This window comes from Coturnix japonica, chromosome 1, assembly GCF_001577835.2.
Source record: "Coturnix japonica isolate 7356 chromosome 1, Coturnix japonica 2.1, whole genome shotgun sequence".
Lineage (NCBI taxonomy): Eukaryota > Metazoa > Chordata > Aves > Galliformes > Phasianidae > Coturnix > Coturnix japonica.
The window spans coordinates 26,101,364-26,117,537 of NC_029516.1; the positions used below are offsets into that span (position 1 = coordinate 26,101,364).

The following is a 16,174-nucleotide window of genomic DNA, read 5'->3' on the forward strand; positions in this document are numbered from 1 at the left end:
TGAGCTTAGGCAGTGCTCTGGACTTGATGTCTGTTGGTGATTACTGTCTGACACTGGCATTCACACCGTATTTATGTATTCCAGCGTCTGCAGTGTCCCATGACCCCTTCTTCAGTGGCTGCCACTTGGGCCGCTCTTACACACAAGTCTCTTTATGTGCTCTCCGCCTGGACACCAGGCCCCTTGGGCTCCTGGTCCTACTCCACACTGACACTTCCACCTCCATACACATACATGCACACTCAGCACAGAGTTCTCACCTAGGAAAACAGATAGATATGAAATTTAATGAGAAGACAGGACACATGTTGCTGATCAGGGCAGAGCATGGCCAGACAAGCCTACTCACCAACCCACTGTTTACACACAGCCAGACTCCTTTATAGCAGTATGCCTTTATTTTCCTGCACCTGTTTCTTACCACTCCACCTTAGTCCCTCATTGAGATCTGTGAGGTCTTCTAGAGAGCCTCTACTGTAGTCCTTCATTGGGTTTCAGGCTGGTGCACAGCTGATTGCTGTAGCTTTGGAAAGAGCTGGGCAGCTGATGGGATCACTGGGTTTCCTTGCCCTGCATTGTTCCTTTCTGTTTTTGCATTTGTGGTGATGAGCCTTTAAAACTTTTCTTCTTTTTGGTGGTGATGAGCATTATGGATTAAGGTTTGATTATTTATTTATTTGTTTGTTTGTTTGTTTGTTTGTTTGTTTGTTTTGAGCAAGTCTTTAAGTTTTCAATGAGCTTAGAAAAAAGATTTTTATCGAAATGCAATCATGATGTCAGTGTTCTGCCTCATTAACATGGGAAGATCTCATTTCTGGTGTTTCTTTGATACTGTGGTTTTGACTCTAGGGTTCATCCAAAGGCCATTCTAATAGTGTGTATCAGTGCATTTTTCCAGCTGTTGAAGTATTAAGTGAGATTTCTTTATATTTTGTGTGCTTCTGAGAGTGTGTTACCATTGATGGAGAATATATGTGTGAAAAGTATCAACTGATAATTAGCAAATTATAAACTAAGCTTTCTCAAAACTGTGCTTGTCTGGGGACTGTGGATGCAATGCTTTTGTTGCTGGTAATTATACGTACACTAGAAGTAATTTAACTTCTGAAATGTTAAGGATACAGTAAAGTCTACCTCATGAGTAACAATCTGTGAGACACAGAAGGTCTTTGAAATGGTATAAGGCAGTTGAATGTGTAAAAATGACCATGGATCTCATCCATGGCTGTTCTGAACTGTGCAGTCTTAAACCAAAAGGCACAAATGACATGGTATTCCAAAATGTGGTAGCAAATTCTAGTAAACATGGAATTATTCCCCCCTTTTCTACTGTTTGCAGCTGCTAGTCTGATTCAAATTGTTTATTCACAGGATGAAAGAGACGTTTTTAAGCATTCTCAAGAGTTGCAAGTGATTGATGTAAATTTAAAAAAAAAGCTACTCCAATTTAAAGAGAGTTGCTAGGAAACGTGTAACTTGAAGATGAAATCTCCCACAGAGCTTGTCTTTGGCTGTGCCGTAAGAAATACATCATACAGTGTCTTAAATTACAGATTACATGAACAAAACTGTTAAATTTTTATAAACTGTTAAATTTTTATAAATATAAATACATTGGCTGTGAACTTGTCGAATACACATGATTAATTCCCATATCTGTGGTTACTGATGAAATACAAGGTGTCGTTAAATTCAGGAAAATTGAAAATTGAATAGAAAATGGCATGAGTGCTATAAAGGTTTTCATTGGCCCCATCCAACCTGGCCGTAGTAGGCCAGGCTGGATGGGGCCCTGGGCAACCTGATCTAGTAAACATGGAAGTTTGGTGGCCCTGCCAGGCAGGCACATTGGAGCTTCATGATCCTTGAGGTCCCTTCCAACTTGGGTCATTATGTGATTTTGTGATAATTTCATTAAATTTTCTGAAGCATCAAATGATTTTTTCTTAGAAATAGATCTAGTATACCTGAGATTTAATTTCAAGATGGCATTCTGAGGTTTCAAAGCAATCGGTGTTTATGTTCTTTTCCTTTTTTAAACTTTAAAAAAATCTAATCTCTGAAAGATAATAGATATGGTCTTAATTTCAATTGAGAGTTAATATTTTTTGCACCATGGAAGGTGCTGGCTGAAGAAAATAAAAGTTTCTCTTTATCACATGGCATAATGCTCATTTTAAGTAATAGATATCTGCTTATATTCATGGTGGATATTTTCCATGCTAGCTCTAGAGTCCAGGTGTGTTTGATTATCTTGGATTCAGCTGGGCTTTAAGATACAAATAGAAGCTAATGTTCCTGATCTTGGGCTGCATAAAGAGAAATCAAGGTCAGGGGAGGTAATTCTGCCCTTCTACCCTGCTCTCATGAGACCCCATCTGTAGTACTGTGTGCAGTTCTGGAGCCCCCAACTCAAGAAGGACACAGAGCTGTGGCAGTGAGTCCAGAGGAGGGCTACAAAGATGATCAGAGGGGTAGAGCGCCTCCCCTATAAAGGCAGGCTGAGAGTGCTGGTGTTACTGAGGCTAAAGAACAGAAAGCTCTGAGGCACCTTATTGCAGCCTTCCAGTACCTGACAGGGTCCTACAGGAAAGCTGAGGAGGGACTTTTTATGAGGACATGTAGCAAAGGAAAGAAAGATAATGGTTTTGAAGTTGAAGAGGGTAGATTGAGACTAGATATTAGGAAGAAATATTTTTTCTGTGAGGGTGGTGAGACACTGCTCAGAGCCCCATCTCGCCTGTCCTTGAACACCTCCAGGGTGGGGGCGTTCACATCCTGTTCTAGTGTCCTTGACCATGGCAGGGGGGTTGGAACAAAATGATTGCTAAGGTTATTTCCATGCCAAACCATTCTATGATAGAAACAGACCAGTTTGCTCTGCATGATGCTCTGTGTTTGGCCAGAGTTTGTTTATTGATCTTGGTTTGCTGAAATTCTCTAGCAGGCAGTCTTTAAGCAGCATCCCTTACAGGATGCTTTAGAAAACTCAAAGCGATGCCTATGAATTATAGCAGCAGTAAGTGATCTTTTTCTTATTTATTGCTATAGAAGACAGAACAGCCAGTTGCTGATAGAGCAAAACGTGTGAAGAGAGGCTTAGAGGACTGGCTGCCAAGCCCTTTCCTACTGACATGATGATTTAGGAGTGTTTGAGTACTTGTAAGCAGTACTACCTTATCTGAAGATATTTCAAAGCAAAATCTTTTCACAGCTCAACAGCTCGAGAAAAGTAACCATGCAGTAACTGACCCTACATATTGCAGTCACTCATTAACTGCAAGATAGGTGTGTGACCACTGCAGAACCCTTGCAGAAGAATCTTGATTTATAAAGGATCTGTGAATGCAAATAAGAAAAATACGACATCTCATTAGTGGCATGAGCTACCTGAGAGGACAAAATAACAGAAAGCCAAAACAAACTGTGTAGGAGGCAGGGGGGGAGGGTGAAGAAAGAAAATAGAGGGAATGATGCAGTAGGCTAGCAAAGGAAAATTCCATAGGGATCCTTAATTGCTTAACCCAAAAACAAAGTACTTACTGAGCAACTGACTGAAGAAGTCTTGAAACCTGGAACCTTAGATGTGCAAATATAAAAGAAGCAGGAAGGTGACATTCACAGTGTGATTAACTACCAGCATGTTTTCCTACTTGAAAAAAAATTATAATGCATAAGAAAATTGCAATGTAAAACAGAGATCTTGTAGCAGTAAAGTTGGTGTTCAGGTCTGTAGTGTCTTTTATATCTTATAACAATATTCTGAATGTAGTACTACATAATACGTTATTGTTTCCTCTTATAGGCATTATGTGTTCTTGCATTGTAGAGTAGGTGCTATGGCTTTGAAGTGCAATAGCTCTAAACATATCTATAGAAGGAATTTATTATCTTCTTTGTGCCAAAGAAGGAGTGTTCTAGGAAGGTATAAAAAGGGTAACTGAGTATGTTTTCAATATTGTCCCCAGGATGTTTGTTCTTCCAAGCCTAAGGTGTGAGAGTTTCGTTCAGAAGAAGGGCAATAAGAGCAGCTTTATAAGTATTTGTGGAAGAACTGAACTATTTAGTTATTTATACAGCATCTGTAAACAATGGAAAATGAATTGGGAGTGGGTGGTAGTAAACACTAGTGGCTAAAATGTTGGTTTCAGAATTAAATGGAAGGGTTGTGGATGATATGCTTTTGAATAAGATGCAGTGTGCTTTCTTATGTCACCATCTTAACTAAAATTAAAAAAAGGGCTTGATCACAAAATTAAATTGCAAGGACTAAAGCAGTAGAAGATGACAATAAGTAATTTTCAGTATGCATCATTATTTTCTTTAACTTCAAATGTTTATTGATAATTCAAAATACTGAGCAAGAATTAAGGTTTATGATGTTTTCGTCCTCATAGCAAAAAAGAAAAGAAAAAAAAAGCAACCTGTTCTAAGAAAATCGAGATAACAAGCAGTTAGATGCTTACTAAAATCACTAAAAAAGCCTGAAGTAAAAACAAATAGAAAATACTGATTAGGTTGAAGTATTGTGTCACTTCTAAAAAGCTTTGATTATAACTTTCCACTGTGTTCATTTACTAGTGAATTATTGCAATTATATATATTCATGTTTTGAAAAAGGTTGGAGAACCAGAGATTTCCTCTAGAGTATTGTATCTATTTATAGCCTAATGTGGCTAGAATCTCTACAATTCTAAAACTTGAATGTGTATAATGATAATAATACAGCAGGAATGAGAACTGCGACAAGGATCTTGATTTACCTCTCATAGCTAAATGTACCAAGCCAGAGCTCCTAAGCACATTTCTTTGCCCCATCTCTATCAGTTCTGTACTAATTTCTAAGAGGGAGCCTTGAGCAGATGTTGGGAGCTGTAGCAGTCATGCTGCCCCCATGCTGAATACACTATGGTAAAAGTTGCTGAGGTTTAGCGATACACACAACTTGTCTGCCTTTCTTCTTCCACTCTCATCATCTTGATGGTTGTTTTTCTAGTACACAACTGCAAACTGATTCTCTGTTGTTGTTTGGTTGGTTTTGTTTGTTTGTTTTTTCCTAGCTTCTCTGTTTTAACTGTGTGCTAGTCTAGTTTGATAAAATAACAGATAAAATAAACTTAATCATCTGTATCAATTCTGTTCCTTTAGTCCTTTGATCTCTTGCTGTGGATAGTGAAGACTTCTAATCCTCATCTGTATTCACCTACCTAAACCTCAGTCCCTTTTTCCTTTCTTTCCTTCTTTCTGACTGCCCCTTTGGGGTAGTTTGTTGGTCCCATCATTCCATGTTTCACTTATGTTTCCCACCAATGTCCCTCCCCTCTCTAATGCTGAGTTGTATTTCTTTGTTTCCTCTTCACCCCTTAAGCATCATCACTGGTGCTTTGACTTCCACTGCAGGCTTTTTTCCTTTTGTTCATCCCGCTCCTAATTTCTGGCAATTTATGCAATTTATTAATACTGCTTTAGATCTTATGATCTTTATTCAACTGACTTGTTCACCTGCTCTTTTCCCCTCCCTTCTGTGTCTGGGTTATGAGTTCATCTACAGGTTTACATTAAATAGAGAAGTGTTTTAAACCTGGTGATTTCATAGCTGTGAAGCAAGTGTCTTTTGTTTCTTAATGAAGTCAAAAGGCATCCACTGAAAGTCTGAAGAAAGCCACAGAGAATATGGAAGAAAAATTAGATATTTTCCTGAAGGGATTTTTGAGAGATAAAGGAATCTTTGTAATCTGGTAGTGTGGAGGGGTAGTTCTTTCCTTTTGTCTAAAGAGCATCCTGATCATAATGAAGCATCCTGAGACATCAAAAAGCCCCCAAAACAGTTCTGGGAGGTCCCCATGCTCAAACTTGAACTCTCTGTCTATTAAGCAGCCAGTGTCCCAGTTTTTTCACACTGTCTCTGGGAGGACTGCACTCCAGACAGCTCACTAGAAGGAGGCTTCTTGAATCTAGAAAGGCAAAGACCTGTAGTTGTGATTGGGTCTTTTGGGAAACAAAACAGTCAAAACGGATTAGAATGTGCTAATGAGCATTAGATAGTAATTAAATTGGGTGCAGTTGCATCTGTGTGCTTGTTCATTGTATTATATATGAGGAGTGCTTCGAAAATACTGCCTTCTGTTTTATGGTGTTGGCCCATTGCATCAAAGGTGGATGTTGGTGTGTCAGTAGATGTTGAATCTTCCCAATGATACTGTTTCATTTTGTTGCCCTGCATCAGGTGGCTGCAGAGGGTCACTCTGACAAAATGGTGCCTAAGGTGGAAGTGTGTATGAAGCAAAGGTGTGTCACTGAGTTCCTCCATGTAGCAGCGGGTGATGCATTTCTGCAGTGACAGCAGTGACAGTGGGTCACCTTCACTGGTGCAGACTTTTATGAGCAGATCATGCAGGTTCTTGTTTATTGGTGGTGAAAATGTACATTTAATAGGGCTGACTATACTGGAAAATACAATTTTCTAGCTGAGAATTTGTTCTACCAAATAGTGCTGCTATGCTCTTTGTTTCTGTTGTAGATCCCATGGGAATAAATAGGAGGCATTACTTTTGGAGTGACCCAAGCATTTTTTCAAGTGTGTTTTTCATTTGCTGAAATTGTGATTCTTTGTTGTTAGGGAAGAAAAGCACAGTGCAGATGAAAAGGCACAGATCCTGGGATGTGATCACTCTGTTTTTACTGGGAGGGAAGTGAGTAGTACTAATGATCGTTCTTTTGTTAGGGAATTATTTTTAACAAGGCAACAGTATCCTTCTCTCTCTGCAAGGAAAAAAAGCACGAGAGCTGTAAAGTTAAAAAGACAGAGGATGACACTGCATGAGCATTGCAGCCCACGGAGCTGCCCCCGGTGGGAGAGCTGCTGCCTCAAATACGACCAGACTTGCACTCAGTCAGCTGGGCGGTGCCATCACTTACAGTCATGGTGTTTCAGACGTGCAGAAGATAACCCGCGTGCTGTCTCATCTAATAGCAGGCAGTGCTGCCCGAATTCACCAGAGCAATGTGGAGCAGCCTCACTTCTTTTCTGCAAGCTGAGATAAATCGGGAGAGATGTGCTACATAGACAGAACCCACTCAGCTGAAATAAGTGAGGGCAAGCAAAGGATTTTAATCCTGGCAGGGAGGATATTTCTGTATCTGAGTAAAATGAGGTATTTATAGCATTTACTGACACAATTTTTGTTTACTGTAATTTGAACCAAACTACATTTTCTGTGCCAACAGGAAGGAATTTTCAGCGAGCTGGAGAACAAAATAATATTCCAGTAAGAACCTGAATTCTGCAAAAGAGAGGGAAGGGGGATCTGCTGTTTGCAGTGGTGTCTGTAATGTCAGAGAGAGAGAGCAAACGTTTGCTCTTAACATTTTCATCTATCCATGCATTTGAACACAGTTATTATGACCCTGAGTTACTGTGTAATTATTATTGTTCCCAACAGAGTTACTGTTTCATTGCTGTTTAATTATGTGCATTATTTCAGAATGACTGTGCAATTTAATTCCTGTCACTGAAATAAATGTTCCAGGAGAGTCAGTGTCATACCAAAAGGAGCTTCATGCTCAGGATCTGGATACTGGACAAGTATACAAAATGATTTGTTGATGTAACCTACATCTGTCTTTTTGAGGCATCATAGAAACGTAGCAGACCATACCTCCACCATTTAAAACAGGTGGCTGAGATAGTGGTGAACACCCTTTAGCTGACAGAGCAAACTCCAGTGCTGAAGTCTGAAAAAACTTCAGAGCTGAGAGAAGCAGGAGAGTAACACTGTTAAATTCTGATGCTTGCATTCAGCTACAGGACACATTTGCATTTGTTATCTCATTAAGAGCCTTTTTCAAGGGAATGATTCCAAATCAATCCCAGTTCTTGGGAACCCTGTTCATGTCTTTTGCGTTTCACATGGAAAGAATATTCAGCAAAACATAAAAGATTTTCAGGATCACAGCAACTAATACAGTTTTGAGCTTGTTGATAAAGATTTAGGAAGAAGTTTGAAGCTTCCGTAATTCCTGACTCAGAAGGATTTTCTTTTGGTATCTCCTGCCATTTTCCTATACTGTGAACTTAATAAAATATCCTGTGTAACTCTCTTCAAGGAAATCTCACTGATTTTTGAGGCATATTCGAGTAAATGCCTTTTCAGCATTATTTGAAACTCTGTATGCGTGAGTGGTTCAGCAAGAAAAAATGGAAACTAACTTTTTGCTCAGAGAGCTTCTAGTGATTGCTGATGAAGTAAAGGCGGCAACAGCTGTTAGCTAACACCAGCACACTCAGAGTGTAGAGCAAAACTGATGCTGCAGACCCACCAAGTTTGAACAGAAATGCTAATGTCGGTGCACTCTAAAAGAAACAGCTGAGATTGCTGTCACTGACCTGACTGCACCTCTGGCTGCCAGAGACAAATCTGGGAATCACAAGGGAGGAGAAATGGACAGCCCTGAATGGTAGTAAAACAGCAGCCTCGAGGGTTTAGGAGGTTTTTCAAGGCAAGGAACATGGGACAAGTGAAAAGCCCTAACAGCTGAAATGTATTCTTAGTTGCCTCAGGGAGACACGAGACACTGAGGCAGGTGTATTGAGCAGCAGCTCATAGACTTGCTGGTAATCACAGCAGCATTTATCCCAAGCATAGTTACAGAATCAGGTATGCTAGTACTTGTGATGTGAAATTGAAAACTGCCTGTTTTTTGGTGTTTGAGGTGGGAGATGGATCACTTTTCAAAGAAAATATAAAGAAATGTTGTGCAAAAAGAGAACAATACAGTAAAGACTTTGACCTGGGAAGATGGAGAGTCTAGATGAAAGGCAGAAGCTGTGGTCAGTCACTGATATGGAACTCTGGGAACTCTGGGAAACAGGAGCATCAAGACTGCATCCTGCTGGAAGTGAAAAGGTCTTCTGATCATGCACACCTCCTGGGATGCATATTTCTGAAGGATATTTAGGTACCTAGGAGCAAATTTGTGTAATGAAAGTAGCAACAAAATGTATTAACTGTGCAGAGCAGATAAGATCACCACATGCCCAAGATAGAGTAATACTCTTTTAGCGATGGAAACAGTGCGTTGTGTGAAGGTCATAGCTTAACCAGTGCTACAATAGAGCCAATCAAGAGGAGATATAGAAAAAGGTATAAACAAGATGTGGTGCATATAAAAGATGGTTTTATGAAAGTATAGCAAGAAACCTATTAAGGAAGACAGGAAATTACACTCTGCAAAATTGTAGTGCTGATGTAGTTCCCTAAAGAAATAGACAAAGCCACCAACCAGAAGGAAGAGTCTAGCAAAACACTGATTGAGAAAAGCAGAAAGCATTACAGAAGTAGAGCATTCAAGTAACTAAAAATATCAAAATACTCAGAAGAAGCTACATGTTCAATTAGTTTCAGTTTAATATATGTTCAGGCAGAATTTCTCTCATAGGGAGAAAACTTTAAATATGATGTTCTGATAATCATTATGTTAAGGAAACACATAGAAACTAATACTGCTTTTCCACAGGACCATTGATTGTGTGCTAAAGCTTTTAAAGGAATTATATAGTAGCCAAAATAATTAGCCCTACAGAAGGTTCATGTGCTTTGGTTTCACTGTAGTTTTCTTCTCGTAAACTTTAAATCCGTTAATTACTGTGTAGTGTTTACTGAGATTAGGGAGGATAGAATGGTACAAGCTGCATAATATTTAGTATTTCCTATAATCTGAAATCTATAAATTATCTAGATCCAATCTAAAGCATAGTTTTGATTTAGGAAGAAGGATATAAAAGAGGACGTTCAGTACTGACAGTTGCTATACAACTTATTACCACCAGAAGGCCTGAGTATTGTGTGGACTTCTAAGGAGTGTGCTGACTGAATAAAAGAGATCATTAATTTAATGTAGAAAATTCAGCAATACATTAATTATTCAAAAGGCTCTGTACTATGTTAACTCATAAGTATTTGGTTTAGACAGATAATATGGGAATTTAAATTCCCATAAATGATATTAGATAAAGCTTTATGTCGGAATTATTCACTCCTTTTTCTTTCTCTCTAATCAGGTGGCTGTGGTTCTCTGAATACTTTTGTTGCAAGGCACAATTCCTTTTGAGATAATTTCTGAATAGAAGGTAGCCATGAGGTTCTTCATCAGTCATCTTGTTACGCTCTGTTTCATCTTCTGTGTGGCAGGTAAGATGTTTTAATTCATTTAACTGTCTTCAGTTTTGTGCAATCCAAGGTCAGTTGTGCTTTCTGTATGGTTTCAATGCAATTAATTAATAAATGTGAGTAAGCGTGAGCAGGGAAGCGTACTTCCTACATTGAAAGCTATAACTAAAAGCTTGGAACAAATGCAGATCTGGACTTTTCTCGGCTATTCCCACTCAATATACAGAACCATTTATTTTCTCTAGTTTCATCTAAGGTTATAAAAATGTATGAGCCATCATTTTGTGCACAGATAATCAGGATGATTAGAAGAATGGAAAAATGCCCATGTGAAGACATAACAAACACAACATTCTTTAATATTGTCACCATCTAAAATTCACAAAATTAGAATTTCCTACTAGGACACTGCAGTGGTAGCTTTCATAATACAGTGGAGCAGTGCTTTATATACTAACTGTGACTGGAAATCATAAATAGTAAAGCTTTCATAAAGATAGATATGGCTGTTTTAAACTTGCTGGAGCCATATTTCTGATATCTAAGATTACAGAGATTTTTGCAACTTAAATTTTGGTTCAGATCTAAAAGAAAGAAGAGATCGTTAGAAAGTTAAAATTCAGAATTAAAATTTATTTTCTCTTCCAACCTTTCCAAACAGCTCTGAGATTTGTAAAGCCTGTTTCAGACATCCTTGCCAACTTAAATGAATGCTGATTTTTAGTTGCTGTCATGAATTGGGTTGCCAGTATAGAGCTCTCAAGAGAACATTTTGCTTATGTACAGCCTGCATGAATTAAGATCACAGCATGTAAAAAGCAGAATAATTAGGTTTTGCATATAAAAAGCTTTGGGAAGGTCAAATATTCATGTGAATTCTGTGGTTATTTTCTAACATGTATCAGTGTAGGCTGTAAGTAAGTCCCTGCTTTGAGGAAAAAGTTAAATATAAAGTTAGTTTTACATAATTTTATAAAACAATTTTTGGAATTCTTTAGGTAGATATTTAGTCTTCCAATGAACTTATGTTCATGTTCTTCCTCAGTCTAGCCCATCATTTCAGGCATCACCTCAACATCACTGCTGTGAGGTGATATTGTTTATATTATTGAGTCTGAAATGAATGCTGATTAAGGCCAATATGATTAAGGCCATCAACTAACATCAGTAACATTACATGTGATTTCATTGTGATATTAGACAAAATCATCAACTACAGGGGACATGCAAGGGCTAAATATTAGTTAAAAAAAGCTCTGAGTCAACTACTGGCAATAAGAGATCCATTTAATTCTTTCATGGATAGCTATTAATAAACAACTAACAATTAGTGCTATTACTTCTGTATTATGTACATTGCAGTTGTTCCCAGAAACCAGAGATATTGGCATGTTGTAAGTGCCTTAGAATGACAGTAGAGAATATGATGTTCTGTGAATGTCAATAGCAAGTGACATACAAGATCTGCTCCTCAATTAAGGCCCTCTATTTTGTTATATTGTCCCTCAACATCAGAGGCAGATGTTGGTGATATGGCAGTAGGGACTAAAACTTCCTGCCAGTATTATGTTACATTTTGTTGCTGCACAACAGACGTCAGCAGAGGGGCAGACTAACAAAACAGCATCACGTGTGGAATGTCTGAATGTTTCTAGAGGCCAAACAGTGGATGTGAGCACAATGAGACTGTGGGTGATGCATTTCAGCAGTGTGTCACCTCCACTGATGTGAATTTTTAGGAGCACAGCATGCAGGTTCTTGTTCATCACTGGTGAAAATGCACAGCTAATGGTGGGTTGTGTTGAAAAATAGTGTTTTGTAGCTGCAAATTTGTTCTATCAAGTAGTGTTATTGTACTCTTTGTATCTATTATAGTATCCTTGGAAATAAGTAGGAGGCATTACTTTCAGAGTGACTGACATAAAATGAATGAAGTTGAGTATGATGATATTGCATGTAGCATGCATTGATATATTCATAGCAATATTTATCTTTCACCTGATGGTAGTTGGCTGTGTTAGATACAGGTGAGTTGAATAGAAGGCAGTGGTATGAATGGATTTGAATGTGGAGAGGTTATAATTGAGCTGGTTTTAGAAGGCACTTCAAGTTCAATTTAAATTCCTAACATTCTGGTAAGTAATAAATTCAGGACTTGCATGAATTTTAGTCAAAAGCCAAATTTAATACTTCAAGAGTAAAAAAAAAAAATATGGCACTGTCTACCAACATGAAGGATTCATAGTGTAATACAGTCACGGGGAGTTTGTTATCTCTAGTATATTGTTACGAGGCTGAGTAACACACACACACACCAGCTTTATTTTGCATCCCTAGTTGCAAAATCCTTTTGAATTAAGAAGTCTGCTTCTATTATCTGGTCATTTTAGCACCCTCTTAGATTACATTCCTTATTCGAGGACCAATTGGATGTTGTGTTGAGGGACATGGTTTAGTGGGAGCTATTGGTGATAGGTGAACAGTTGGACCAGATGATCTTTTAGGTCTTTTCCAGCCTTGGTGATTCTATGATTCTGTATTTGAATCTGCAGTCTTTGCTCTGCCCCAGTATGTGAATCTCACTAAGGTGTTTCTCATTTCATGACTGCTAGAGTTATTGGTAATTAATTGTAGCAAATTTTCATTTTCAGTATATTTCTTGGCAATGAAAATGTCATAGAAACCAGGAACCGCTGAGCTGCAGACATAAAAGGGGTTGCCTGAAAGTGTTCACAGAATGGTTACGAGATCAAAGATACTGTGGAAAAGAGAAAGCATAGTTAGGGTGATCAGGTTAAGTTTTAGCAGGTATTCTTCCACATGTAATTCTATAAAGAGGAGTGCTAGTAATGTAAATAACAACAGAGAATTTGGGAATTGAAAATGTTTTATAAGTAAAGATCTTGAGTTCTCATTTAACAACAAGATATGCCAGAGATCATATTAAAGAGAGAAGTTAGCAGGGAGCAGACTTTGAAAGCAGAATATTAAAAACTTTTCTTCAACATTTTTTAAGTAAACATGGGGTTTCATTTGGCTCAAGTTGCCTCCTTTAGTCCTGGATCCACAGATCTAAGGTGCTTCTACAAGCTAAGTTCCTCTGGGCAAATCAGTTCATGACTGGCGCCACCAGTCAGGGTTTCTGCAACCCATGGCTCCTAAGAAGATGTAGTATATGATCTGTTCTGGAGACAGATATACAATAGCATTCAGAACCAGTGTCTTTTCAGGTGTACCGCCATCTGGTCTGTCTTGGGTTTAAAAATAGCTGCCAAAAAGCCTGAAAGTATTGAGGCTTCATGCTTCGGGTTAAACTTTGTGAGCCTCCATAACTACATACTGGAAAACAGGAAGGTAGGAAACTGAAAAACTGAATGTCATGTTGACTTGTGATTTTCAGAATTAGTCCTGCAAGAGTCACAGTGATTTAATCACTCTATAAGTCAATGATACCTGTTTTCAAACAGATCTTATTACAGGAAATTTACAAAGGGTTTTCTGTTCTTTTTCCCCAAGAATGAACTGTATGGTTTTTAGAATTTTTGAGTTTTCTCTACAATAAAAGCCCAGACTTTTAGCTACTTCTGTTTTATGGTAATCAAAGCCAGAAGTTAAAAATTAACAATGACTAGCCATTTTCCATTGGAGGGGAATGTGCAGCTACTTGAATGAAGGGAAGAAAACGTTACACAAATCAGTGCATTGGAAGCAAATGCGCTGAAAAATCATCTGCCATGAGACAGGAGCAGTATTTATTTTCCAGGTAAATTAATGCTTGAAATGTAGCCTTGCAGATTAAAACTGATGAAAAAGCTGTAAGTAATTTGGTCTTTCACTTAGTGATATAACAGTCAGTTATAATAAGGGTTGCTTTTCAGAGTGCACTTTGAGCAGTGCAAGGCAAATGAGAGCAGAGAATCACTCCTCAGGGAACATGAAGATGATTGTCAATCCACTGCCAAAAAAGTTATTTCACGCCTATTACTAGTAATACTGGACTCTATTTCTCTTTCATCTGACATCTCAAACATACTTCTCCATTGCCTTTGACTTCCTATTAGATTCATGTACTATTGCTGAGTTCGGATTTCAGACTTTTCCTTCATCTATCTTATCCCATATAAATCAGTGAACCATATTGTATCTTCATTTGGGAGAATATCCTTGGGCGAATAGAATTAAGACTCCGTTACAGCCACAAAAAACTAATAACTGTAAAGAGCTTTTTTTTTTTGCTTTGGTTTGGTTTGGGTTGGGTTGGGTTTTGTGTGTGTGTGTGTGATTAATAAGTACTTGATTACATTTGGCTATAAGAAGAATCAAATAGAAAAGATATTACTCCTTTATTTATTTATTTATTGTGTTCTGATCAAACTGTTGTACTTTCTACCTTGAGATTTCATATTGCAGAGCCTGGTAATATTTGATTTTGGGTCAGATTAGGACTGAAAAGGCAGCTTGCCATTCTTGGAACTGTTTTCATTTATGCAAAATGAGTTGATAGTTCAAGGACAAAAGTGTCAAAACCTCTTCCATTATTTAGGGATCCTAATGCTTTGTTTTCAAAAATCACTTAAGTGAAAGCTAGTAAGCCTTAAAGCCGGTATGACACAGGGCTTCTCAGTACAGGACAATTACTGTGATATATAAATGAGGATACCGTTAAACAGCATGCTGAATTTCTGACTATGATGCTGACATTTCATATGCACTTGTGCGGGGAGATAATGCAGAGTAATAACACAGTCTAAATTAATTCCTAATTTGCTGAGCATTGTCTTTCCCACAAGGTCAAGTCGCTAGGCTCTTAAGTAACTTTTGAAATAGTTCTTACGTTTCTAAGGAGTCACCTAATAGGCAAGTATATGTATGCTGAAAAGTACTATAATTTGTATTGGCAAATTCTAAGAAGAGAAGCAAACTTCACCGTTTCATTCTTAACATAAGTGGATGAAATTGCTTCATGAAGAGCTGAAGCATTTTATACTAGAAACTTATTATAGAAGTGAAACTGTGTAATAAACTACATTGCTCATAGAGGACTTTGTTGGCGCATATCCCATTGTCCTTAGTGGATTTCAAGGAAGGTGAATCATTTTCTGTCTCTGGAGTCATGCCTCCCCTTGTCAGCAGAGGTTGCTACCATAATGGAATCATCCAAGACTCAGAGAAGCAATACAAATCAGCTTATTGAGAGCACCCTAACAACAATTTATACACTACTTGGAAGTAACATTGGCTAATTTGCTGATAATTAGTAGTAAGTGTTACAGGTAAGAGTACTTTGGCAAAGGAGTTATTTTTATGCTGAGAGTTCTGAGACAATATTAGTCAACAGCTACTTCAATGAGTGAAAGAGAAAAGAGAGAAAATGGGGAAAGGGACAGACGCACAGACAGATAGACGTACACAGCAAAGCAAAGTAGCTCGCATCTCCTTAGTCCAAGGGGTGTCAGAGGGTGCTAATCTTTGGTAGCAGTGAGTTGTCCAATGTTGTGGTGGTCAGTTGAAGACTAATGATAAACATACATACTCTTAATTAACAGACCAGTAATCCAGTTCTAGGCCTGGCAAATTTTAATCAGCAGTGGTAAGAAAAAGCAGGGAGACACCAGCTTGTATGCAATGGTTTAATCTCCCAGTCTCCTACATCAAGCTGGAAAAATTTGCTCCCAGGCCATGTCTTCAGTCAGAAAACATTCCTGGGCCTTCTCACTTGAAAGAAAAAAGCTGCAAAGAAATGCTTTCAAATGCAAAATTGCCCACAAAATGTTGTTGATTGTCTCATTTTGATTTGAGACAATGCATTCATTACTAGTCTTAGACAGCTTGTGTGAGAAGGCTAAAGATGGATCTGATTCTCCTGTCTTTTCACTCCAGATAAGTAGAGGTAGCCTTCCCCAAGACAATCAAACCCTTTTGTCTGGTATGAAGTGAGACAATATGAGTGGTTACTTTTTCTGTCTGAGGACTGGCTCTTGGTGATTGATGTTCCTCTAACATCT

General features: G+C 38.2%; 1 protein-coding gene across 2 annotated transcripts in view; it reads left to right on the forward strand.

The window, feature by feature from the left end:
- The window catches only part of CNTN1 (contactin 1), a 226,052-nt gene that overhangs the window by 132,073 nt on the left and 77,805 nt on the right, over positions 1 to 16,174 (forward strand). For both annotated transcript variants that reach the window (XM_032443168.1, XM_015854536.2), the window contains one exon: positions 10,061 to 10,190. In XM_032443168.1, coding sequence (XP_032299059.1) covers positions 10,136 to 10,190 — 55 coding nt within the window. In that variant the 5' untranslated portion in view covers positions 10,061 to 10,135. The remainder of the gene's footprint in view (positions 1 to 10,060; positions 10,191 to 16,174) is intronic.